Raw genomic sequence first — 25,206 nt, 5'->3', positions numbered from 1 at the left:
AAAATATCTTCTTTTAGCTTATTCTGTTCATTTCTTTTCAAAATTAAAACATTAAAGAACAATCTTTGAAGGGCTTGCCTCTTAAAACTCCTCTGCCCTGACTAGCTATGATTCACAGTGGAAAATGACTGAAGACCAAGTGACGCTTGTACCTCACACAACAATAACGTGCATAAAACTCTTCAATTGAGGGCAGCATCATCAGAATAGGCCCAAATTTCATTCAGCATTCTAATTATACTTGCAGTGTGAGCTATTGACTCATGCTCTTAGGAACACAAACTCAAGAAATTTTTGTTTCCATTGGCTGAGAACAGAGTTAATTTTGGAGAGTCTCTTTTGGCTCAACAAAGCCGCAAAACTGACAGGTAACCCAAATGAGCAATTTAACCTGGTACACATTAAAAGTTACATAAAGTCTCTCTCTTGTACAACAATGTGACATTAAAGGTTTTGCAGAGGGAGGAAAATACACTAATTAAAAATTGTACCTGTAAAATTTCCAAATACTTTCCACATCAAATAAATGACACGCTAAGGAGTATGATTTCCTAGTTTCTAAATCTAGCATTTTAGAATTATACAGATTCTGAATTTCACACAAACAGGCTTTCAAACACTCAATAAAAAAAAGGAAGACGCTTTGTTTTTCAAATAAAAATTCGCAGTACATTGTATTGTAACCAGCAATCAAACATGGATCCTCAGCTGAAGGATCTTCAGCAAGCAACAGACAAATCACTTGCACCAATTTGGAACTACACACGGCACTATGCTCAAAGCAAGAAATAGCCAGGATCATCCATACTGGATTAATATGAAAAACAGTTACAGATGATTTGGGCACAGTGTATTGCACTCATGACAGAAAAAGCAGCTGGAACTGCGCAAACTAAGAGATTGGATAAGATAGCAAACTAGGCAAGACAGTTAACAATCAAAACAATGAAAGTTAAAATGAAGTATAAAACAAGTTCTGATTTTTCCTTTTATTTACAGAACACTATTAACGTACATTTGTGTTCTTCAGCCTCTGTAAGCATTCAAATACTCTTATGAAGCTAAGGATGCAACATGTGGTTCCCTCCCAGTGTCAAGGAAACTGCACTCAAAGGATTTTGTCAAATTGCAGGTTGCAGATAAGTCAGCCATCTACATTTGCTGTTATCCAGGGGATAAATAGGAGAGAAGAGAAAGCTTACCAATACAATGCATCATTACAGTCCAAGAAAAAAAAACAAATGAAATTTTCACTGTTCCATATGGTCAGGGTGGTTCATGTGGGTAGTTCAAACCAATTTTACAATACAAAGTGAGACAGACAAGTTACCTTCAAATATTAACAATCTCACCATTCCTGCAATCGCTTCTGAAGTTAAGGTTTACTTTTATCAAGAATTAAAATGAAATCAGGCTTCTAATACATCAGACCTACAGCACGACTTGAGCTAGAGATAGTTCATGGCGTTTCAAAGTACAAATGGGAAATTGTTCTCCCCCAACACTAACATCCCTCGACTTCATAAGTTCATTCACACATGCATATAAAATATAAAAAAGGGACAAACAAAATAAATCATTCTGTATTTACCTGACTGTAAGTCACCACAGATAAGTTGCTAGAGTGACTGTTAGGGGAGATATTTACAGAGTTCTGCGACAGTCCATTTTGATCTTGTTCATTTTGGTCTTCAGTTGGGCCCCATGAATTTTTACTAATTGGATTTGTACTTTGGCCCCCGGGGTCCTTCATATTGTTGTCTTCTGATTGCCGGTTTTTCTGTGGTGAAGCGAAAGGGTTAAAATTGCCTTCAATCTTGCGACAGGGTTGTGAAGAAAATTCTGTTTCAAATGAAGAAAGCTGCTGCGTAACTCCTAAAAGGCCTCCGATTTCAACACTCAGAATCACCCAAATCACATCTGAGAGCGACATAAAAGTACATAGTTATGATTAGTTTGGCATTTATAACTTGTAGTGCTAAAGTTCTTATGTTCCTAATAACCACAGCACTCAGTACAACTTGCATTTACATATTTTCCACTCACAAATATTTTCTTGAGATGAACTTGATATGATTGCACGAAAAAAAGTGCAGAGGAGATTCATTAGGATTTAATTGCCTGGGCTAGAGTGTTTTAGCTATTTACAGTATAAATAGCCAGGATTATTCGCCTTACAACAGAGACGGCTGAGGTGCAACCTGTGTAAATGCCACAACTTTTTACTTTCTGTATTTTTGATTGGTGGATTAAAATGAGAATAGCGTTGTTTATATTAAAAAAAAATCAAGGACTGGGAAAGGATTTGCTACAGTTAAAACAAGTTACTGGATACTCATTATTAATTCTGTTTACACTGTTGCTTTTCAAGCAGTATGGGAGGTGAGGTAAGACCATAATGTACCAGGGTATGTGCACAGACAGTGATTCAGCCAGCAACAAGTAGCAAATGCCAACAGCCTGACAACAACTCTCTAACTGGATTCCGGGCAGGAGACCCTATATCATGACCTGAACTGAGAACATGTGGATTTACAATCAAGGGCGAGTAGTTCCATGCTTGCTGGAAGAGCAGTTATTGTGTCTCTATTTCTCTCAGTACAAGTACCTGAATAAAACCAGTTATGTTCTCCCATCAGTTGTTGTAAGCTGTTGCCTTTAACCATGTGTGTTCTGGACCAGACCAGACTCCATCAAAACATTTTAAAGTAGCACAGACCATGGCATTTTCAAAGGTAAATGTCAATGCCTTGTTCCACAGGCAACGCAGCTGGTCAAACTACTCACAGTTAAGCAAAGAAATAATATATTTAAACATCAAAGCAAGTGGTGAAGGCTGTTACAATTGCAACATTTAAAAGGCATCAGGATGGGTATATGAATAGGGAGGGTTTAAAGGAATGTGGGCCAGGTGCTGGCAAATAGGACTAGATTAGGGTGGGATATCAGGTCCACATGGGTGAGTTGGACTGAAGGGTCTCTTTCCGTGCTGTACATTTCTATGTCTATAATTAAACTACAACCAAAGGATGAGGAATTTACAATAACTTAACTGTTGGAAAACTTTATTAATAGATACAGTAACCCTCAAGAATTATCTTTTCCAATCTGGTAACATCTCATAATCACACCCTCTGCCGAAAAGAAAATCTGGAAAAATACATTTGTTTCACAGGTACCCCAGCAGAGAGAAACCCCAGCTTCCAACTGTAACCAAGGAGAGAGAAAAGATAGCTCCTACTTCAAGCCCACAACAACAACTGCTTAAAGCTAGACCTAAAAACTAACAAAATAGAAAGCCTGCTCTGAGAGAGCTGGTCACGCCATCTCTGTTGTTCTAAAATTACTAAAAAAAAACACCAAAAAAAAAACACCAAGGCAATACAAGCTGTTTACTTTCTTACAGACAGCTTGGGACCTCTCGTTCAATCTCTCTTTAAAAAGAAAGGGATAAAATAACCATTAAAAGCCAGAGCATGTCAAAGTATGAAAGATACTTTCTAATTATGTACCAATCACCCAATGCTTTCTGCTAAGTGGTGAAAGAAACCAGCAAGTAAATAAAAGAACAGAAAGGCTTGGGAAGCAAATGCAACATCTCAATCAATCCTTGTGACTGGTGTTCGAGAACTCTTTTTCCTGAGTTTTTATTTTCTCCACCAACAACCCCAATTTTTTTGTGTCTGCCTCTGTGTTTAAGGGTTTTAAAAGAGGGTTAGAGTTTCAATTAGTAGAGTTACATGCTGATACTGGATAGTTTTATTTACCTGTGGCCAGAACACTTTGCTTGAAATAAATAGCAGTTCAGCACAGGAAACCAGTGGACATTTCCTATTAACCTGACTACATCAGATGTAAATTAGGGATTGTGTACTTAAATCAAATCATTAACTTATAATATAACCCTGGGAGTGGAGGAGTCCAAAAATCAGCACACTTGCCCAAGCAGATTATATACTGATAGACATGGTAGATAGGAAGTAACATGTTATTGATCCCTTGACTAAGGGGCAAGAAGCCATAGATTTAAGGCTAAAGGGAGGAGGTTTAGAAGGGATTTAAGAAAGAATTGTTTCACCCAGAGATGATGGGTATCTGGAGGTCACTGCCTGAAAGGGTGGTAGAGGTGGGAATGATCACACCAATTAAGTAGTATTTAGATAACACTTCAAATGTTACTGCACACACAGCTAAGTGCTGGATAATGGGACTACAGTAGATAAGTGCTTGATGATCGAAGCAGACGCAAAGGGCCTTTTAGCATGCTGTACAACTCTAACATATAATTCTTTGTTTATTCAGGCACATTGTTATTACTAGCTTTGCCAGAATTTGTTGCTCAAACATAATTGCACTTGAGAAGCGCAAGCGCTGGTGAGCTGTCATGAACCACTACAGGTCTTGCGATGTTCACGAGTTCCAAGATTTTTATTCAACAAGTGAAAGATAGCAATGTCGCCCCCAGTGAGGAAAGAGAATGACTTGGAGCAGAATTTGAATGTAGTTTCCATGCATCCACTGCCCTTGTCCTTTCACATGAGATTTGGAAAGTGCTGTCAGAGCAACCTTGGCGAGTCACTGCTGTCTATTTTGTAAATGATACACATTACTGCTGCTACACTTTAGTGAGGAAGCAAATGTGGAACATGGTGGTTAGGATGTGGATCAAGTGTGCTGTTTTGTCCTGGATGCTGTTGAGCTGCTGGACTGGACTGTTGTTGGAGCTCCACTCATCCAGACAAGAGGAAGGTATTCACTCACACTCCTGACTTATACCTTGCATGCAATGGACTGGTATTTGCAACTCAAGAGGAGTTACCCATTCCAGAATTCCCAGCCATGGACCTGTTCTTGAATCCAAACATATAGCTGATGTAGTTCAGTTTGTGTTCAGCAGTGAACCCAGGATGTTGATAGTGGGAGATTCAGCAACAGAAATGTCTTAAAGCGATCAGATCCTCTGTTTGTGATGGTCATTTCCTGGCACCTATGTGGCATGAAGGTTATTTACTACTTATCTTCCTAAGCTTGGATGTTGTCTAGGGCTTGCTGCACTTGGATTAACTGTTTTGGTGTACAAAAAGTGCTTAAAATTATGCAACAATCATTGAATACCCTCATGTCTGACGTTATGATAGGGGAAGGTCATTGATGAAGCAGCTGAAGGTAGTTGGGACTGGGACGCTACCCTGAGATACTCCTGTAGTGATGTGATCCTTGGATTCAGATGAATGACCCCAACAATCATCCTTCTCTACACTAAGTAGGACTCAACCACATTACTTTTCCCCTGGCTCACTTGGACTCCAGTTTTGTAAAGGGTCTTGATTGCCAAGTCAAATGCTGCCTTAATGTCAAAGCCAGTCACTCTCACCACCAGTGGCCGAACTTGTTCTTTGAAAGCTTTCAAATTTTACAATATTTTACTTTGAGAGAGAAAAAAACAAGTCTATCTAGTTTTCTTTGGCTGGAGGCTTTGAATAATCTATTCCAGCTCCAAATACTATTTTGTACACCTACATGAGCTTTCTCAGGTCCTTTTCAAGTCAAGTCACCTTCCACGATAACAGTGCTGCTTTGATTAGCAAAGAGGGACACAGTCATTAAAACATAAGAGCTTCTGCTGCAGCCCCTTCTACCTGGTTTTGCCTACCAATGATGCCATCTTTCCATCACTTATCAGAGATCAGTTCACTTCCTGACATATACAATATGGAGCAGTAAAACATTCCACGAGAATCCCCTATCTTCCAACTCCACGCACAGGTCCCAACTAAAAGGTGCCCAGAAAAACTTATTCTCGGCTCAAATACCACTCAATAACCAGTGAGGGGTAATAAACACAGATAAATGACTTTCATCACATCGTTTCCATGCTGTCTGGATAAAATTCACACACAGTCAGCAATACTTCAAAAACAAAACGCTCATGGGGATGAATTTGTTACATGACAAAATCATGGTTCTAACTCATCATCCTATTAATGTCTATTAGGCTGTGATGCTTATGTAACGAATTGCACCCTTGATAATATTAGGAACTAAAGAGCTAATAGCCTTATTAAGCTATAGCATCAACTAAGTTTATGCAGATTCTGCTTTCATCTCAAGCCAATTTAGAGTGTCTCCACTGTAAACATAAAATAATTTTTAACATAAATTAGTGCAACAAAGCTCTAACTTTCTGCATATCAGCAAAGAAAGTATCATTTTCTCCAATCTGAACAAATTCCAAATAAAATAAGCTCCATCTTCTATATTCAAAATTCTGTGTAAACCTCTTGCACATAGATTATTCAACATCTTCAGATTTTTGACGAGTTGGACAACGGCAGAGATAAACATAAGTGGAAGAAACACAAGGACTTAAGAGTGAGCCTAATTGAAACATACACAACATCACAAACAGCATGTTTCAGAAATACATGAATAAAAAATATAAACCTTCCAGACTGCCACTTCATGGTAATCTTTATCAAAAACTTTTATGAATTAAAGCTTTGTTATTCAAAATCACAAATTAGGAGGGACAGTAGTATGTGGGGGCAAAGCAAATACAGCATCCAAATTTAAAAGCACACAGACATCTTAAAGCTGAGTATCAGTCTTGTTAAAACAGAAAGGAGATAAAATTACAGAAATGATGCAAAATCAGAATCTTTCTAAAAGCATACGAAAGTTTCTTCTCTATGTGGCTGCGTTGTTGCATATATGGAGTCTCAGGAGTCACAATATCCCTGGGTAATCTACATACATCTCAACCTGCTGATACTACCATTTTACCCTCACGATGAAGGGATTTATCCACTCATTAGGCAACATTACTGAGAATGGTCTTTTGCAAACCTTTCAGGACAAAAGGTTTACATAGGCTAATGTTTAAGAAACAGCAGTACAAAAAGAACGAACTATCTCAATTTCATGGTCAAATTATCAGGCTTCATAGGCGATGACTGACTCAATGTAGTTTGAAAATCCCAGTTCCAAAGATGTAAAAAAATCAACATTAATGTAGGACCACCCACTAACAACATAACATTCTTTATACTGAGACTTCATACTTACTTGCTAATTACCACAGGTTAATAAGCCATGCAGAATATTTATTAAAGTCCTCTTCTTTTTATTTGATTATTGTAATTGGAATTTTAATACACTGAAGATAGTCAAATTATTTATTACTTGGACAAAATAAAATAGGATAAAACATGACTTGCCCTAATTCTTCTCAAATTTGTGGTCTATTTTATCACATTACCTCCAAAGTAAAGTCCAGTAGCTGTACACATACGCCACTGTCCTTGGTACATTGCTGGCGTTGTTGGACTTCGCATCTGAACGCTGACATCAGTAACTTCCTGAGGTTCCAGTGACCGGACCATCACCATGTTAACGTGCCCAAATTGGTCACCTCCCACGTATTTTAAGGACACACCTGGAGGCCATTGCTCTGTGCCTAGGAAGGAGAAGGGAAAACAAGGGGACCAGTACTGTCTGTCCAGAGATATCGACTCAAGTGGTTCAAAGTTTTAACCCAAATTGGAAAAATTACTCACTTACCAAAATACAACTAACTTTCCAAATAAGCAAAAAAGCATTTATCCTGCAAACTAATCCTGAAATATAACAATGAAATGGAGAATGCACAACTGCTGAGTAAAGAATAAGATTTAGTTGGCACAAAACAAATCCCTTCTCATCCAACATGTTGTGAAAATAATTTTTGTCTTTAAAATCCCAACAAGACAAACACAATCTTATCTCATTTGGACAGAACTTCTGTATTATTGTGGGTAAAATAGCACTCAAATAAATAAGCTTCCATATACTAAGTTATTGAATTCCCTCAACTTTGGCATTTATTACTACCAATAATTTACTTTGATTCAGAAAGAGACCTGACGACAGCTGTGTCAGGTTTGTCGGATGTTTGATGGATATACATTAAAATGATAAAACGTACTTACGTACTACTGAAAAAAAGGCAGATTTGGTCAAAGCTTTTCATCTTGCACACATCAGGACAATTTGCAAGAAATATCAAAGTAAAGGGAAAACAAAATTTCTACTCCATGAGGAGAGCTCTGATTGGTTGGTAATAGAGTCTGACTGACGGAGGCCTTGTAGTGAAGAAGATACCAGTTAATGAAGAGTGAAACTTAACTGGCAACTTGAGCTTAAATTTTAAAACAGGCAGGTTGACTCTGATTGGTCAAAGCACAGCCACGTGAAATGAACCAGACAATGACTGTCACTATTTTGTTGAGTTGAGACAGGCACAATGTTTGCAGACATTCTTTCTACCTTGAGAAGAAAGCCTCTGGATGTTAAAAAATTTGTAGCTTCAGGGACACTGATGTGCACCACACAAAGTCCAACTGATAATCTGAACACTCAAAACTATTTAGTCAATGTTGTCCAAACACAAAATTACAGCTAATGTTGGATGCTTTTCAAAGTTTTGCAAGTGCAGTCTTGTGTACGGGTAGTACATTTTTTGTTACAATCAAAGGGATATGTTGTTTGACGCACTCCTCCATCTATCTTTAGGACATAGCAAGCACCACTTTGGTATGGTAATTTCAGTGCCACATTGCTAATTTATTTGACATGCAAAAAATCTTTTTGATGAGATGACTGCATCCTTTTAGCAATAAACAATATGCACGATTCTACTGCATAGTTACAGTGTGAAACGACTAGCTTTAACTGTTTTGCAAACTTCTGAGATAACCTTCTAGAGAAATCTCAGGTAGACTGAGCACTGTTCTGTGCAGACAAAGATGTACACACAATGTGCACATTTCAAATCAAAACAGGTGACAATTAAATGCCACTCATCATCAACTAATGCATTCCCAACAGCAACCAACTTTCTCCTCTTAGAATATAAATATTGTTTTTCCTTTAATTTGGTATTTCTTATGAATTGTCCTGATGAGTAGAGATAAAATCTTTCGCCAAAATGTATATTTTTTTTCCAGCAATACTCAAGTTGTATATCACCAAGTTTTATTCATGAACAGTTTGGAAGCCTGACCTTTTGTCCTTGAGCCCTATTTGTTAGCTAAAAGTGGTCTTTAAAACATCCCAATCTCAGTAGGGAAAATCTGTAACTGTACAGCAATATTTCACAGTTCAAAAGGAACATACTGTCAAAATGCCATATGCCCTTCACTATATACTGAGATCTCAAGATTTAGACAAATAAATTCAAACTACCGTGAATGGGAGGAACAACATTTCGTTGGTAAGTGAAGTATTGCAACAGAGTACACTACATGGGTTTATACCAATGAATATGTTTCTGTCTTTTAAATTGTATCAAACAGAATCTCAACTATACAGAGTCAAATACAGGAAGCAACAGGTTGGGACAGTGATGAGCAAAATTTGAGGTAATGAAACAAATCAATCTGAGCACAGCTCAAGCTTCACAGTCCTACAACAAAATGCCAGTAATAGTGGTACTTCTGGAAATTGAGAGTTTTGGGGACGGGGACGGGGGGGGGGGGGGGAACGACGGGCGGTGCAGGGCAGAATAAAGCCACATTCATGCCTATCTTTTCAATCAGAAGACTAAATGCATGAAACAGTTGCCTTTTCCACAAGTTTAAAAAAAATCAAGTGCCAAGACAGTTTTCATCAATAGCTGCATACCATATGCTAACAATTGTTTTGCAGCAAATTATTCTCAAAGCAAATGTAATTTTGTTGATGTTAAATAGGTCATATACTCATGTATTGGTCGGATTTTGAAGAATTTTTAAAGCTGAAAGTAGGGGTCACCTAGTACATGGGCACAAGCTTAGAGGGCTTGAAATTCATGCGGCAGTTCAAAATACCATATTATTAGTAAAAGTCAATTTAATTGCTCAACTAATCCCGGGTAAAGAAGAAAAACACAATGAATTATGGTAAAGGTAATTATCAGTTAAAAGCAAGAGACCAGTATGAAAGTTGAACATGTTATTGAAATCCTGCAAAATCTCAGTTCAACATCATCATGGCCTGGTTTAATGGCACACTTAACTGAAACACTTATTAAATTTTGAATGTGTAAGCGTCTTTAGCTTTCTCGCCAAATTCTTCCGTTTCCGTCCCATTTACTCTCATATTATGAATCTCGGCAACATTAACACATTTGTCAAAGAATTAAAAGATACAGTGTGTAGATAATATATCTTACTTTTATTTAGATATAATTACACAATTAAAATGATTAACATTTTGGAATCTTGTCTTTTATCCCCAGGACTCTGTGAGAAGCTAGGGAAGTGATTGCTGGGCCTCTTGCTGAGAAATTTGTATCATCGATAGTCACAGGTGAGTTGCCGGAAGACTGGAGGTTGCCTAACATAGTACCATTGTTTAAGAAGGGTGGTAAGGACAAGCCAGGGAACGATAGACCAGTAAGTCTGATGTCGTTGGTGGGCAAGTTGTTGGAGGGAATCCTGAGGGTCAGAATTTACAAGTATTTGAAAAGGCAAGGACTGATAAGAGACAGTCAGCATGGCTTTGTGTTTGGGAAATCATGCCTCACGAACATGATTGAGTTTTTTTAAAGAAATAATGAAGAAGATTGATGAGAGCAGAGCAGTAGACGTGATCTGTATGGATGTCAGTAAGACATTCGACAACATTCCTCATGGGAGACTGGTTCGCAAGGTGAGATCACATGGAATAGAGGGAGAACTAACCATTTGGATACAGAACTGGCTCCAAAGTAGAAGACAGAGGATAGTGGTGGAGGATTGCATTTCAGACTAGAGGCTTGTAAACAGTGGTGTGCCACAAGGATCGGTGCACTACTTTTTGTGATTTATATAAATTATTTGGATGTGAACATAGGAGGTATAGTTAGTAAATTTGCAGATGACACCAAAACTGCAAGTGTAGTCGAGAGCGAAGGAGGTTACCTCAGAGTACAACGGATCTTGATCAGATGGGTCAATGGGCTGAGGAGTGGCTTATTTAGTTAATGTGAGGTGCTACATTTTGGAAAGGCAAAAATCAGAGCAGGACTTATATACTTAATGGTAAAATCCTAGGGAATGTTGCTGAACAAAGCAACCATGGAGTGCAGGTTCATAGTTCCTTGAAAGTGAAGTCACAGGTAGATAGGATAGTGAAGGCGGCGTTTGGTATGCTTTCCTTGATTGGTCAGTGTATCGAGTACAGGAGTTGGGAGGTCATGTTGCGACTGTACAGGACATTGGTGAAGCCACTGTTGGAATATTATGTGCAATTCTGGGCTCCTTCTTAGAGGAAGGATGTTGTGAAACTTGAAAGGGCTCAGAAAAGATTTACAAGGATGTTGCCAGGGTTGGAGGATTAGAGCTACAGCGAGAGGCTGAATAGGCTTGGGCTGTTTTACCTGAAGTGTCAGAGGCTGAGGGGTGACCTTACAGAGGTTTATAAAATCATGAGGGGTATGCATAGATAAACAGACAAGGTCTTTTCCCTGGAGTGGGGAAGTCCAGAACTAAACGGCATCGGTTTACGGTGAGAGGGGAAAAACATAAAAGAGACCTACCTAAGGGGCAGCTTTTTCCAGCAAACAGTGATGCGTGAATGGAACAAGCTGCCAGAGGAAGTGGAGTGGGCTGGTATGATTGCAGCATTTAAAAGGCATTTGGATGGGTGTATGAATAGGAAGGGTTTAGAGGGATATGGGCCAAGTACTGGAAAATGGAACTGGATTAGGTTAAGATATCTGGTCGGCATGGACGGGTTGGACCAAAGGGTGTGTTTCCATGCTATACATCTCTGTGACTCTCTGACTCAAGTCAATGTGGCACAAGAAAATCTGCTCCCCTTTCCCTCAAAGAACTGGTAGTTATGATCTCAATCACAAATTGGATGCTGATAACACTCAATTCTCTTATTGATTAAAAGCCTTTAATACATCAAATGGCCTAGCCTCTACAGCCCTCGGTCATTAAAAATTCAGTAAATTCACGACACTCCTCCTCATCTCTGACCTAACTGGACAACACCTTACTCTGATTGTAAGCAAAATTAGATGACAAATGAAATGCTTCACAAAAGCTCCAAAATATGCTTTCAATTGGTACTGCAAAAATGGAAGCATGATTTGGTTGTAAATTTCACACTACAGTGTGGCAGTGTTTTCTTTTTGGCCATCAAGTTACTGACTTCAATCGTCTCCACTTATTTTTAAATCTAGGTTAACCAAACTTTATGCTTGTACAAACTATTGCTCTGTCAATTGCAGGCACATCAGGTACAATGGATGCCTCCTGGATTGATGGCTTGGTTATATTTTATGATGGATCTATGCAATGATTACAAGTTCAGATGCCCTATCTTTAACGTGAACACTGGTAGGTACTACAAGGTTGTCATCAGTGGAATGATTGAGATCATTCCAGAGCATTTTAAGAGCAGAACCTCTCAGTTTCATAATAGTATTAGATTAGATTCCCTACACTATGGAAACAGGCCCTTCAGCCCAACAAGTCCACAACAACCCTCAGAGTAATTCACCCAGACCCTTTCCCCATACTTGCCCCCCAACTAATGCACCTAACATGATGAGCAATGTAGTATGATCAATTCACCTGACCTGCACATCTTTCTGGATTGTGGGAGGAAACCCACACAGACACGGAGGGAAATATACAAACTCCACATGGAGAGTTGCCCAAGGCCATAGCCAAACCCAGGTCCCTGGCACTGTGAGGCAGCAGTGCTAACCACTGAGCCACCATGCCACCCCTGTTCAGGCGCCAGCCCAGAAAGCAAAGTCGGAAGAGTATTCCAGAACTAGAAATTTCCAGTACAATTATTGGCCTTCCATAAAACAGATGCTTTGCTCGATCATTAACCATACCCCTTGTACCAATGAGGCTGTCCATCCACCTACTGAAGTTTATTCAATGAATTCAGTGTAAACATCACCCATTTTTCTTGTCAATTACTGTCTCCTGCAGTTAAAACTATAACAACCTCTCCCCCTCTGTGTGGTTGATCATACCAACATTAAATTTTCAATGGAAACTGTTGTTTGCAAGCCACGGCTCATAGGAGTGATGGCATGATTACACATGATCAAACTGTTCAAGTGTTGACTTCACTTTGCTTCACCTTCCCTTTAAGCTAGTTTTAAAACGTCAATCTGGAAACTCTCCAATGGATTCGGAGCTGGGCTAAGTCCATGCCCCCTGTCAACTGGACCAGAGTACTAATATCTGCAGCTGCAGATCTGCGTGTACCTGAACTGTCGTCCCTGGCTGTAGCTCTGCCACAGACACTACACATTTAGATCAACATACTCTAATGTCTCTTTTTTAAAAAAAAAATAGACTTGCTACAGTGTGCAAAAAGGCCATTTGGCCCATCAAGTCCACAGTGTCCCTACAAAAAGCATCCTACTCAGACTCATCCCTCTACCCGATTCCTATAACCCTACATTTCTCATGGCTAATCTACCTAGTCTGCACATCCCTGGACACAGTGGGCAATTTAACATGGTCAATCCACTTAACCTACACATCTCTGGACTTGGGAGGAAACCGGAACACACTGAGGAAAACCACACAGACTTCGGGAGAATGTCTGTGCGGAGTTTACACAGTTGCCAGAGGGTGGAATCGAACTCTGGTCTCTGGCGCTGTGAAGTTTTGTGTTTTTCTTAACGGCTCACCACGATTTATAAATTTGACAAATATCTTATCCTGTAAATAGGTTTTCTGCAAGTATTGTATAACTGAAAAAAATCATACTGAGGACCCTAATGTAATTTAACACTCAAAGTTGAAACAGCAGTATTATTCTACAACAATAGGTCAATTTGTAAATACAGCAGCCACTGATTCTACAGAAGATTTCTGCTCAGGCGATGAATTTAAAGAAAATGCAGACAGAATTGATGCTTTATAATGCAAAAGAGCATACAAGGATTTTCAAACATGTCTTCTTCTGCTAATTTCATATCTTTAATATTGCTGACCATTCCAATTAGTGAATGTCATATCTCAGATTTGTAATTGGGTAAACTGCAACCCACTGCCCCACAACTTAAGATTTCCTGAAGCACATTATCTTGCTCTATTTTAAACTATTTTTTAAAAAGATAATTGCTTCTGCTTCAACATCCTGTAGTGAAATATTGCTTTGTTTATCATGGCCTAAAGGATCTCCTAATTTTATTCTCATTTTCTTAATTACAAATGACTTTAACAATTGACCATTCCTTGCTGACAGATTGAAGTTTTTCCCTTATTTGATCAGTTTTTGCAGCCATCCCTGATCTAGTGGTAAATTAGCAACCTCTCAAAGGCTCAGTACTTCAACTGTGAACAAAGTGAAGCTTTTCATCATTCTTGCATCTAGGAGTGCTGCGCTCGAGGACAAGTGCATCACAAATATTTCTTCTCTTGGAACAGTATGCAAGATAACATAAGCAACCAGAAGTTGTAGAAGTTTCACACAAAGTCATTGGGAGCAAAACTGGAACTGGGAAGTTCATGGTTTTGGCGCCATAGGTATTTATTTTTCTCATTTTTGCTTGGAATTTGGAGCTGATGTTGAGAGTTGGCCTTTCAACTTTGAGCAGCGGTATGTTTTAAAACAAAGCAAAGAACAAATAAGCTGATATTTGGTTATGGGGAATGACCTGGAAAGTTAATTGCAGGTTGAATTTGGTTCCAGGAACATTGTAGATGTTTAAGTACCTAAGATGCATTATGTTCAAACACCAGCAAATGCACAGATATTAAGAGGGCCATCACAGTGAGGCTGATGCTGAGTCAAACAAAGAGAATGTTGAAATAGAAGTCACACATTGAACTTGTTTTTGTTAGGCAGAAGGCAGCTTGGATGCCAAAGCTGCTAGACAGAATTTGGTTGCTCTCATTACCCGCCAGTTACCAACTTATTAAAAGTTCCAAGAATATAAGGAAATACTAAGTGAATACAGAGGAACCTGGATTCTCTAAAGCACTCAGGTGGGGAGTATTTTGTTTAGTTAATCCAATTCCGGATAATCGAATGCCGGATAGCATAGCTTAGCCGAGCATCAGGACCTTGTGATCTTGCCAGATAAGCTGGTATTCAGATAATCGAACGTTGGATAATCGAGGTTCCTCGGTATTCCTTGGAAGTCTGCTGGAAGCTATTTGCTTGAATCAATTACTTCAGAATTCAAGCAATGTATGCAGTTTACTTGCCTGTGAATAATCTAGAGAGCCATGTAATTTTCTGGGTATCCAGGTTCAAATTCTACATGACAGATAGTAGAATATGAACTCAATAATTTTTAAAAAGTCTGGATTCAATAGCCTGCTAATGACTATTGTCGATTAATGGAAACACTCATCTGGTTCATAATTTCCTTTAGGGAAGCTAACTGCTGTCCTTGCCCAAGCTGACCTACACCTGGCTCCAGACCTACAGCAATGTCACTGACTCTTAGCCAGCAATGTCCACGTCACATGAATGAACTAAAAGAACGCATATTAATGATTTTGATTTGTGTGTACAGGGAATACCTTCAAAGATCGGTTCAGAGTGACTGGAGAAATACACAGACTAAATTTTATTGTAAAGTGATACATTTTGGAATGAGAAATGACAACACCAATCAAAAATCATACAATCTTAAAAGGAGGCGCGGGAAAAGAGACACCGATGGATAACTGCTTAAAATCTTTGCAAGTGGCAGGGGAAGGCGATTAGACTGTTATAACAAAGACATATGGGATCATTGGCTTTGTAAACAGAATCGTATTCCAAGGCAAGGTGGTGGCAAGACCTCAATTATACGAACAAGGGAAATGTCAGATTGCTTAACGGGCCCAATTCTAGTTCTCCTACTATAAAAAGATGGTCAAGGATTTTCAGGTATGTTGAGAATAATCAGGAGAATGGTACCAGGGATGAAAGGTTTCAGTTTCCTGAGAAGACTAGCTGAAATCGCCTTCTTCAGAATGCAGAGGTTAAAAGAACAGTTAACAGAGGTGATAATTATTTCTCTCAATCCATTGTTTCCACTGATAGGACAGTCAGTATGTAGAGCATACGGATTTATGAGAAGATTTGTGGCTAAAATCTCTAATTTAGAATATGAAATGAACTGCCAGAGACTTAAAATTTCCTTTTATATTACCCGTTATCCTTTATTCATATTTCCTTTTTGCCATTTTCACCTTTCCAATCAACTTGGCCTTATAATGCTTTCATTAATTGTCTTAATCTCAGAAACTTTCTCTTTTAAATTTCAATGTTAATTATTTTCAAACAGTTGAAACGCTTTAAAAGAGTTGGGGAGAACAAATGTTGAGTAAATTCAAGGCAGGGAGAGATCTCAGTTAATCAAAGGATAAGGGACAATCATAGTGCAGTTGAGGTAAATCAGCCATGATTACATGCAATGGCAAAGTCAGTTCAGAGGCAATCGGTCTATTTCTACTTTTACCTACATTCTTAATTTTCTCTTGCCCTATTAACTAAATATTAACATTTCCAATATTTTTCCATTATACTTTCCCCATGACCTCACTCAATGTCAAATCACCAGTACCATAATTACAAACTTTTTAGACTACACAGGCTATGGAGATGCGAGTGAGTACAATTAAACTGTGACAAACTTGCAAGTGCAGCTTTCATTATACATGGAAACCCACATATATGTTATGTACATACTCCCATTATAAAGGTTAATTCACAGTTAAAATAAAAGGGGCTTGAGTATCATTTCTGGGCCCTTGTCCAATTACCAGTATCCACTTTAGTCTTATGTTCCTCTGGGATATCTTCTGATGTGACCCTCCACTCAGGATGGTGTGGACAAGAATTAGGAGCAGGAATAGATATCACAGCAGGTTAGGCCTGCTCCTCCATTCAATACAATTTTGGGATTAATTTCCACTTTCCTACTTGCTCCCGATACATCTTGATTCCTTGAAACAATGATTTTGTCTATCCCAGCCTTAAGCGTATTCAAAATGGAGATTAACAAACCTCTGAGGAAGAATATTCCCAAGATTTAAAACCTTTAGTCTACCAATTTTGCATTATCTCAGTTCTAAAAAGATCAAACCCCATAGCCTTTCAAAATCTCATTCTGAATGGACAATTACCTGTGTTCTGTATCCTCCATGTTTTGGTGAACTGGGTGTCAGGTGGAACAGACTCTCCTTCTCCTATTGTAACATCTTCTACAAATGACATAGAAGGTGCATTTATATTTGGGCTCTCAAAGTCATAATAAGCACCAATGGCAGCCTGCAAATTCCTGAAAAACAAAAAAAATGTCACTCATAAATTATCTTGAATAAGAAAATATTTGAACTTGTTTAGAGTTACCAAACTGGATCACTTACTTAAAACATCATTGAAAACTGAATTCATAAAACATCATTGAAAAATTGGCTTACCCATGCAATAAGGGCAAAAACTTGAGTTAACTTGCAAGGCAGAACAAAAACACACAACATGCAGTATTACACACACAAACACAATAAAACCCATTAACATAGAAAAATGCCCCATGATGCTTCAATGAGCAATTGTAAGCCTTTATGAATGATTTCAGAGAGGTGACTGATATTTGGTCATAGAAATGGGTTCATGTAGATTTCAACTGCAGATGGATATTGGAACAAGAAGAAAGTTACGTAATTAGGTCTCGAGATAATAAAAGTTGCATCAGGATTTTGGCATTGGTGAGGGTAGGAGAGGTATAGAGGTATAGAGGTGATAAGACAGGGGCAGAGGTCTGAGCAAACAGTCTTTGTGATTGATGAGTTTGAAGCCCAAATATGGGTTTACCTGGATGCCATGGATGCGAGCACTCTGGTTCAACATGAGCGAGCAACCAACCAGGGAAGGAGATGGAGTCAATGGCTTTGAACATCCTGATTTTCAATTGTAGGAAATCCTGGCTCATCCACAACACATGATAGGATCAGGAGTCAGCCATTTAGCCCCTCAAGCCTACTTCAGCATTTAACTCTACCACTAATGCATCCTCAACTCCGTATTTCCTGACACTCATTCCCAATTACTTCACCAATCTTGTAAACTCAAATGAACGCAAGACAAGCTTATGCCACCTCTGCCCACAGCTTAAGCTGAAGTGTCCACACCCAATTCTTGTGAATCTACACCATAACCCCCTACAAGACTCATACATCGCTCTCAAAACTGAGCACCAGTTGGGGCTTCTCTAGGCTAGGTGTAACCAAACCACAACTCCTTCCCTGCTATCTTCAAGCCCCACTTGCCCATTTTATTTCTTTTTGTACCTACACAAAAACTTTTAGTGTGTTTTTTTGCCCTACCACAGAGCAGATTTACTGAAGTGAATAACTCACTTCCACAAGTTAAATTCCATCAACCACAGGTGTATCCATTCCATCCGTTTATGGCCCTTTTGAACTCCCTCTTCCACTTGTATAACATTGTGTCTCATAATTTAGAGTTACTTGCAAACTTAGTTCTATTATTTTATCCAACTCAATCAATACTATGAAACAGAGAAGCCCAAGTGCAGATCCCAGGGGAACACATATTCTACTGATCAGAATACATACCTTTACTCTCACCTTGCTGTCTCCTAATAATTGTCAATTAGCAAACAGCACTATGACAACACAGGCCCTCATGGGTAATTAGGTCAAAGAAGGGTGGAGTGTTACAGAACAAATGTCTTCAGCAAGTGTACAGGAGCTTACCACGTGAAAACAGATGATAGAGGGATAGCACAGATATTAGAGAGGGTTAGCATAAAGATCAGCAACAGAAAGAAGCCTGGAATGAATCCTTGGAGAACATGCAATGAAACCATCCAGAAACTGCAAGTGTGAAAACTACAAGAGTAATGTAAGCACAGTCACCCTGATGTGGATCATAGAATAGAAGCACCAAGTCAAATGCTCAACATTTCCAACCAATTGCACTGAAGCAAGGCAACTTTCAGTGGCAGGTAGAGTTCCAAACTATGGCCATGCTTCAAGGAAACCACTAAGAGGAACTAAGCCATTTGGGAATGAGTTCATCATATACAAACTTAAATATTTCAAGTGCATTAAGGGTAATATTTGCAGCAAAGACCTGAGCTAAAGCCATTTTAACTGTCCTCTTTAAAATTTTCCAGTGAGTCACTTTTGTTTTGCAAGCTGATTTAGATAATATGGTAGCATGGAGAAAGATTAAACAGCACATTCAAGTCACAGATTATACTTTATACTTCCAGCTTTTTTTCTTCACACAATTCAACATCAGACCCAAATGGCACGAAGTTTACAAGACTCAACATATACATCAGGAGAACTACTATAGCAACGACTGATCTGGCTCTCACCAGCTGCAAAAATTGTTTTCCATCTATTTCTCCCACATGAACACTCTTGAAACGAACATTATAGCCTCTGCCACAACTCTTTCCCACAACAGGAACAGCAAACACAGTGTAGACTAGAGATCAAAACACAAACTACATGTATGTGGATCTATTAAATCACAAATAGATGCAGTACATCATCAGGGAGCTTGCACCATTTTGTAATCACAAACATATTGTAATCAAATTAATCACTTACAGTGCTAATTTTGTTTTCTAATTGCACAAGCAAAGGTAGCACTAAATCCAATGGGCAAATAATCAATTTCATAATTGTGCATTTTACAGAGGGCACTGCTAAACATCTAAGTGGTTGCGGTCAAACTAATTGAAATATACTTCTGCTTTGCAGTTTCTCTAACCTTCCCCTCCATCTGTAACAAGTATCCCAAGATTGAAAAGAAAGAGCTGAGATAAAACAAAGTGCAAAGCTGCCCACTTAAATGAAAGCAATTAGTATTGCAACCTCTTAAACTCAGAAAACATTTCTTCCAAAAGATGGAGAAATTAGATGCTACCTGAATGTCCATAAATGGCTCTTCATTAGTGCTCCATGTAACCCCAAAACCTTAACGGCAAGGAACCCTACAAAATCAGCCTTTCGTGAGAGGAAGTTTACTAAACTTGTCAGACAGCAAGAAGAAATGTCAGGATATGCCTGGGAAGATGACAGTCTGGAAACTGAAAAAGTGCACAACCGCCCATACAAAAACAACATTCTGGAAAATGAACCACTATTTCTGAAATTAACAGATAACAAATGTAGCTAGCAAGTACTTTTTCCAAAGCCTATAACATCCCACTTGTTCAAAGAATATGTGCACTCTCATGTGGTTATACAGTTCTAATGAAATTATTGGACCTTCATGTTCTCTCTTTAGAAGCTTCCCCGCCATTTGGTTTTTATTTAAATCTCCAGCATTTGGCAAATCAGGAGCCCCTTCGATTGCAATGTTACACTTCCAAACGCAATCTCATACAGAATGCTCTATGGACTGGAAGATATGAGATATGGAGAAAGATTGAATGGGCTGGAGTTGTTTACCTTGAAGCAATGAATGTTGACTAGTTAGCCTCCATCACTGCATTACCACACTTTTCCAGGTTGAATTCCATTGGTCACTGATCTACCCATCAAAACAGTTCATTCATATTCTCCTGCAGTTCACAAGTATCCTCTCATGACTTACCACTCTATCAATTTTCGTATTAGAGTTACACAACAGACCCTTCAGTCCAAATAATTCATGCCGACCATGTTTCCAAACTAAAGTAGCCCCACTTGCCTGCATTTAGCCCATATCCCTCCAAACCTTTCCTATTCATCTGCTTATCCAAAATGTCTTTTAACATGTTCTAACTATACCTGCATCCACCATCTTCTCTGGAAGTTCATTGCACACACTAACCACTGTTTAAAAAAAACATTGCCCCATAGATCTCATTCAAAAAATATGCTCCCATGCTATGGACTCCCTCATCTTCTGTAAAAGATTTATGTAAAAGGTCACTGCCTCCACCAACTCTGGTAGCAAGTTCCAGACACCCACTCATCCTTAATGTAAAGACTGTTTTCTTCACCTCGCTAATCCTTCTCAGTTTTGCTTGAAATTATGATTTCTGGTCCTTAAACCCTCTGCCAAGGGAAACAGATTCTCTAGTCTATTTTATCTCTGACCCTCACCATCTACAAGGTTTTTGGTTAACACCACCTACATTTAATTCCAAATCATTAATGTACACAACAGCAAGGGCCCCAGCACCAACCCCTGTGGTGTCGTCCTGTTGCCCCTGTTCAGTCAAAGCAAAACTCCCAGAGACACAGTATAGTTTTAGCTCCTTCATCTTTATTCCAGGCCCTGGTGGAAGAGAGAGAGAACGATCACCCATGTGCACAGAGACACGAGTTCACTGTCTTCTCTGGAACAGCAGTTTCTCAATGAACTACGTAGTCATTTTCCAGAGAGTAGCATTCAGATAAGGCAACATATTTATTGATTATGTGACCATTACAATCAACAAGTGTCAATAGTAGAGCTTAAGCTATCTGCTGTTACACAATGAATAAATGACTTCACGTAATGAATACTTAATTGACGTTACATATTAAATGCTACCTCATTTTGTTAAATGGCTCTATATAATGACTGCTTTTTCACATTATTAACCCATTACCCTTGCCTCCAGCATCCCATTGTTAGCTGCAAGTTCTTATCTCATCTGAGTCATGCTCAGCTGAACCTCTTGTTTTGCAAAACTCAAACTTTAACTCTTTCCCTGCCTACTTATACCCAATACACATTCTCACAAGGACACACAAGTCTCGCTTCAACCGCCCTCTTTCACAATTTATTTTCATTCAGAAAATAATCTGCCTTTTTGTTTTGGCGACCAATGTGGATGTTTATGTTTACCTACATTATACTTCATCGAACTTGGATTTGTCCACTCATACAACTTGACCAAATTACATTACAGCATTTCCGCATCTTCTTCACATTTCATCCTACCACCCCATTTTGCATTTTCTGCAAATTTGTAGATATTACTTTATTTCCCTCATCTAAATCAAGAGTATGTATCGAGAATAGCTAGGTTTCAGGCACTGATCCCTGAAGTACTCCACTAGTCATTGGTTGCTCAGAAAAAAAGACACGTCTATTCCTAATATTTGTTCTCTGACTGCCAACCAATTCTTGATCCTTCTCAAGACACCAGCCCAATCCAACATGTTTGAATCTTAGATGCTAATGCATTATGTGGGATCTTATCCAAAGCCTTCTCAAAGTCCAATTAAACCACATCCACTGATTTGCCAAGTCGACTAGTTACATCCTTGAAAAATTCCAGAAGATTTGTCAAGCAGGATTCCTTTTTCATAATTCTGGTATGACTGTCCAATCCCAGCACTGCTTTCCATATGAACTTCTATTTAATTTTTATAATGGACTCTAACATTACCAATGTCAGGCTAAGAAGTCTATTCTTGTGTTTTCTGTCAACCTCCTTTTTAAAACAGTAAGATTACATTAGCTACCTGCAAATACATAAGAGTCACTCCAAAGTCTATAGAATCTTCAAAAGGCTCTGAATGTAGGTTTGCTCGCTGAGCTGGACAGTTCATTTTCTGACATTTCATCACCGTACTAGGTAACATTCAGTGAGCCTCCGGATGAAGCACTGCTGTTTCCTGTGGTGACGTCATTTCCTGTGGTGATGACATCAAACCAAAGAAACCAAAGTATATAAATAGAAAGCAGGAAACATCAGCAGTGCTTCATCCAGAGGCTCACTGAGGATATTACCTAGTATGGTGACAAAACGTCTGAAAATGAACATTCCAGCTCAGCGAGCAAACCTACATTCAGAACCTCAACTTGAGCTACAAATCTTCTCAAAACTCGCTAATCTTCAAAGGTGGCCACCATTTATCCATTAGGGTCACTTCATTAAGTCCTCTGAGATGTGGGTCCTGGGAATTTATCAGTCTATAAGCCCTTGAATTGCCCCACATCATGTCCCTACTAAACATAGATTTCCTTCAATTTCCCAATCTCACTAGACCCTGTCGTCCCCAATATTTTGGGATGTCATTTGTATCCCCCTTTGTGAAGGCAGGATCAAAATATACATTTAATTGGTCTGCTACCTCTTTGTTCACTACTGTCATATCCTCTACCTTTGACTGTACAGGATCTACATATGTCTTCACTAATCTTTTGCTCAAGATACAAACTAGCCCTTTGTCCCTCCTTTGGTGAAACCTGATCTGCTCCGAACACTCATGTTTGCTTTTTTTTATTTTTTGGCTGATGTGTTTTTCTCTTGCTTGGTTTTAATACTATCCACAGTTTCGCTTGCTGGCCATGGTCAGGTCAGCTTTCTCTTTTATTTTAAATTTCTGTGCCAGACAGACTCTGGTTATGGGATATGTGGATTTTTCTTTTGGATAATTTACACAATTTATTGTTGATTTGTATTGAAGAAAACATCCAACTACTGTACAAACAGAGTTTTTGCCAAGTATGTTCTAAAATTACTGTTTTACAAAAAAAACCTGGAAACACCAACACTTCAGATCACAGCACGGATTGACTAGCATTCTGCATGCCTAAGGCCATGATATACATTGTCACTACTCGCTTTCTTCAGCCTCTACAGTTCTTATTCTTGGTTTCAACCTCTATCTTAACTTATTGTCGTCCCATTCCCACCGCCATCCCTCCTCATCCCCTCAATCGAAGCAAAACCCTCTGAACTGTGCCGTTTTACCTCCATCTTTATTCCAGGCCCTGGAGGGAGAGAGAACGATCGCCAATATGCACAGGGATATGAGCTCACGGTCTCCTCTGGAACAGCAATTTATCAATGAGCTACATAGTCATTTTATAGGGAGGGGCATCCAGATAAGGCAACATACTTATTAATTCAGTGACCGTTACAAATCAACAAGGACCAATAGCAGAGACCAAGCCCTTTACTGTTAAACAATGAATGTTCTTAACCTTGTTAACTGGATTCATACAATGGATACTTTTCCCCTTGTTCGCTGACCTTGCGTACTGAATGCTTCCAATATTGTTAAACTGCTCCACATTATGACTGCTTTTCCACCTTGTTATCCCATTATCCTTGCCTCCAGCACTTCATTGTTAATTGCAAGTTCTTATCTGATCTGATTCATGCTCAGCTGAACCTCTTGTTTCACAAAACTCAGAACTTTAACTCTTGCCCTGCCTGCTTATATCCTATACACATTCTCAAACTCCTCCTGCACTTTCTCAAATTACTGATTCTTCCATTGTCTCCAAATCTATTCATCCTTATAAATCCATCAAAATTTTTTCATGACCATGGTCTTTGTAGATCCAATTGATGAATTTCAGGTAAAGCTCTCTCTAATCACTTATTGATATCACTCATTAACATTGCCTTTTTCCATGCCCTGAACCCACTTCCTTCCCCACTTATCCTTTGGGAAAAAATACTAGCCCAAATGAAGAGCTCACTTAAACTATCCGAATTATCCAGCCTTTGGGCCCATGCTCACTACAACATTTCTGCACCTGATTTAAGTCAACCGTACACTCACCTCTACTTTTGATGCCCTGGTCTGCAGTGAAACCAATACTCTCAATTTGGCAATTTTCTCACTTTCACTAGAAAGTCCAAGGGATGCAAACTTGAAAGGAAATAGCCGTCAATTGTTTAACCATCCATCACCAAATTGGGACCAAGTCAAACATGAGTGGATTTGAGTCTCATCAATTTTTCAGAAAACCCTGAAATGCAAATATAAAATCTGGTTGTTTTTCTTAACTGGAGATGATCATAAATCCCTCTTCCTTGTATCCTGCACCCTCACCTCCAACAAGAATTCATGGACATGTCGATCGGGACTGAGACATTCTGATCAACAGCCTCTACCACACCTCTCACTTCAATTATTCTATTAATCTACTTTGGTGAACTACCTTTAAGCCCTTCTCCACCACCTTCCTCTCCCTTATTCCTTATATGACCTGAACATGCCCATGAGACTCACCTCCTGTTCCCTCAATCCTATTTACATTAAGTTGATCACCTCACTGGTCTCCATTTTTACTAAACATGTCAAGAGTTCAAAACACCATTTAATCTGCATCATAACTTCTCTACACACAAAATTAACTATTTACCCCAACAACAATACAATTCACAGTCTGATTTCCAACATGTCTTACTGCTCCAAATTCCTTGAATGTGCTATCTACCCCAAATCAGTCTCATCCTTCCTGAAATTCCACATTTCAATCTCCCTAATCAGGTCCCCAAAACACAATACCCTGTACCAA

At 38.9% G+C, this 25,206-nt stretch overlaps 1 protein-coding gene across 3 annotated transcripts in view; it reads right to left on the bottom strand.

Annotated features, from left to right (window-relative positions):
- The window catches only part of ilrun (inflammation and lipid regulator with UBA-like and NBR1-like domains), a 79,802-nt gene that overhangs the window by 38,553 nt on the left and 16,043 nt on the right, over positions 1 to 25,206 (bottom strand). For all 3 annotated transcript variants that reach the window (XM_072563323.1, XM_072563321.1, XM_072563322.1), the window contains exons 2-4: positions 17,109 to 17,263; positions 7,259 to 7,456; positions 1,592 to 1,920 (exon numbers count right to left, since the gene is read on the bottom strand). In XM_072563323.1, the coding sequence (XP_072419424.1) occupies positions 1,592 to 1,920; positions 7,259 to 7,456; positions 17,109 to 17,263 (682 nt within the window). The remainder of the gene's footprint in view (positions 1 to 1,591; positions 1,921 to 7,258; positions 7,457 to 17,108; positions 17,264 to 25,206) is intronic.

The sequence above is a fragment of the Chiloscyllium punctatum genome, chromosome 45 (assembly GCF_047496795.1).
Source record: "Chiloscyllium punctatum isolate Juve2018m chromosome 45, sChiPun1.3, whole genome shotgun sequence".
NCBI classification, from domain to species: domain Eukaryota; kingdom Metazoa; phylum Chordata; class Chondrichthyes; order Orectolobiformes; family Hemiscylliidae; genus Chiloscyllium; species Chiloscyllium punctatum.
This window is presented reverse-complemented; position numbering and strand designations above follow the sequence as displayed.